The sequence below is a fragment of the Tupaia chinensis genome, unplaced genomic scaffold, assembly GCF_000334495.1.
Source record: "Tupaia chinensis unplaced genomic scaffold, TupChi_1.0 Scaffold000140_1, whole genome shotgun sequence".
In the NCBI taxonomy this organism is placed as follows: domain Eukaryota; kingdom Metazoa; phylum Chordata; class Mammalia; order Scandentia; family Tupaiidae; genus Tupaia; species Tupaia belangeri.
This window is the reverse complement of record NW_006159610.1, coordinates 6594839-6597293: the sequence shown is the minus strand read 5'-3', so window position 1 is coordinate 6597293 and position 2455 is coordinate 6594839. Positions and strand designations below refer to the sequence as shown.

The following is a 2455-nucleotide window of genomic DNA, read 5'->3' as shown; positions in this document are numbered from 1 at the left end:
GGGATCTAGCCCCTTAACCACCACACCACCAGCTGGCCCTCTTGTTTTTCTACTTCTGTGCCTGCTTCTTTCATGCTGGTATTCTCCAGGGTCCTCTCCCCCATATCTGCTTCTCATGCTCTCCACTTTGCTGGGTGACCTTAGCAACTCTCACAGCTCCAGTTCCCTGATACCTGGATGCCACTCACATCTGTATCCCTTCCCCCAATCTCCAGCAGTCTAGATGGACAGATGTGGCTGCTGCCTCTTGACATTGGACCCTGCATGGTCTACTGCAAACTCAACATGATAAAAATCAGGAAGGATGATGGGGCCAGCAGGTGGCAAGGTGGTTAAGGTGCTGGAATCTCACATGGCCAACTATGGTTCGAGTCCTGGACCAGCAGCTTGCTTTCTCACTTTCCCTTTCTCTCTCTTTGGTCAAATTAAAAGAAAAAAAATCAAATAAATAATAATTTTTAAAAAATCAAGATTATAGTCCCTCAAATCCTATTTCTTTTCTGTGATCCCCTATCTTTTTAAAAAGAATTATTTATTATCATTATTTTTAAATTTTTGACCAGAGAGGAGAGAAAGAGAGGGAGAGCAAGTCACCAAGTCCGGGACTTGAACCATGGTTGACCATGTGGAAGTCCAGTGACTTTAACCACCACACCACCTACTGGCTCTTCCCTATCTTTTTTTAAAAGAATTTATTTAATTTTTCTTCATTATTATTTTTTAATTTGGCCAGAGAGAGACAGATAGAGAGGAAAAGTGAGAAAGCAAGTTGCCACATCTGGGACTTGAACTACAGTCAGCCATGTGGGAATCTAGCGCCCCAACCCCCATGCCACCTGCTGGCCCCTGTTATTCCTGATCTTACCTTCCTTTTCTAAAATTCCATTCTTGCTTCTGCTAGGAGTCTAAAACACTCATCCTACAACATGGCCAGGCATTGGCTCGTAACTTGTTTTAGGTGGTAGAGATATGGCAATGACCAAAATAAACGAGATTCTGGCTTTCATGAGCTGGGATTCTACAGATACATAAATAGGAAAGAAGAAAATTGTCAGGGACCAGCAGTTAGCGTAATGGCTATGTCACTGGACTCCCACGTAGTCTACCGCGGTTCACGTCCCGGACCCAGTGGCTTAAAACTCACGCCGGGCACGTGTGCGTGCATGCCCAAGATCCCAAGAGGAGAATGGAGGAGAAGGGATTGCAGCATGACCATCCCCCCTGGGGGGTGATTTCTCGCTTTCTGTCTCTCTGTCTCTGTCTGTCTGTCCGGCGAGCGCACGTGCCCTATTGCGAAAACCTCTCAAAAAAAAAAAAAGAAGAAAATTGTCAGTGATAACATCCATGCAGAGATGGGAGGCTATCATTATACTTGACAAGACGGGGTCGGGAAAGACCTTACAGTAGAGAAGACACTGACGGTCAGAACTAACTGACACGAAGGAGACATCCAGGCAAAGGTCATGTTTCTAGGGACAGATCGTGTTACTCCCCAGCTGATAATCCTTCAGTGGCTTCCCAAAGTCCTCGGGATGTCACTTTCCCTAGCATGGCAGGGAAAGTATTCCACCATCTGGCCGGTAGCCTTCCTCTCCAGCTTCTTCACGTTCGGTGCTGCCAACTCACTGAGTGCTCAGGACCACCTGTCGGACAGCTGGAGGCTGGCTGAGTGAGGACTGTTCCTCACCCACCTCTGTTACTGTGCTCATGGGTGACTCACTTTTCATTTAAATGAGCTTGGTGTTGGGCAAAAGGGTAGAGGCTAACCGGTCCGGACAGCTGCTGTTCTAGGGAAGCAGAAAGTGAGCCACACAAGTACCATAAAACGTTATTTTCACTAAACACAAAAGGAAATGAATCAGGTGGCTCGATCGTGACGTTTTATTTAACGGAATATATCCACAAATACTCAGTTTAACGTGCGATTCGTAGCAGATTACTGAGCTAGCTGACATTCTTTTTGTCTTGTATCCTAAGTCCTCAGAGTTTTTGTGGCGCGTTAGTAATGCAACTAGACCCACAGGGAGAGGTCCTGGTTCCCGTCCTGGGACACCCGTATGCCCTCAGGGCGGGCTGAGAGTGGAGGCGGGGTCGGGTGAACCCCTGTGGGGAGCCTCTGTCTCTCTCTCATGGAAGAAGTAAATGAACTCTTGAGCATGTCTCAAAATCCAGCGCCTCTATCTCTCACCTACATCACGTGTGAATCAGAACAGCCACATTTCAAAATGCGAGGGACCCACCAGGGGCCAGGGATGACCGGAAGCAGCCGGGCACCCCCAGGCCACCCACCCCACCCCCTGGCCGGTTTATCTTCAGAGCCGCCCTTGGTGCTCGGTGTCGTGGCTGGCCCCTACGCCACAGCCTTTGGAGGCCAGGCCTCAGGCTGGAGGCGCCCCACGAAGGCCGGGCCTGCGGAACGCGTCCCTCCTCCGCCCGCCCGCGGCCCCCCTCGCTC

General features: G+C 49.5%; 1 protein-coding gene across 1 annotated transcript in view; it reads left to right on the top strand.

The window, feature by feature from the left end:
* Positions 1 to 1532: 1532 nt before the first annotated feature.
* ZC3HAV1L (ZC3HAV1 like) overlaps positions 1533 to 2455 on the top strand; it is an 11257-nt gene continuing 10334 nt past the window's right edge. Inside the window, exon 1 of the mRNA XM_027770545.1 lies at positions 1533 to 1669. Coding sequence (XP_027626346.1) covers positions 1533 to 1669 — 137 coding nt within the window. The remainder of the gene's footprint in view (positions 1670 to 2455) is intronic.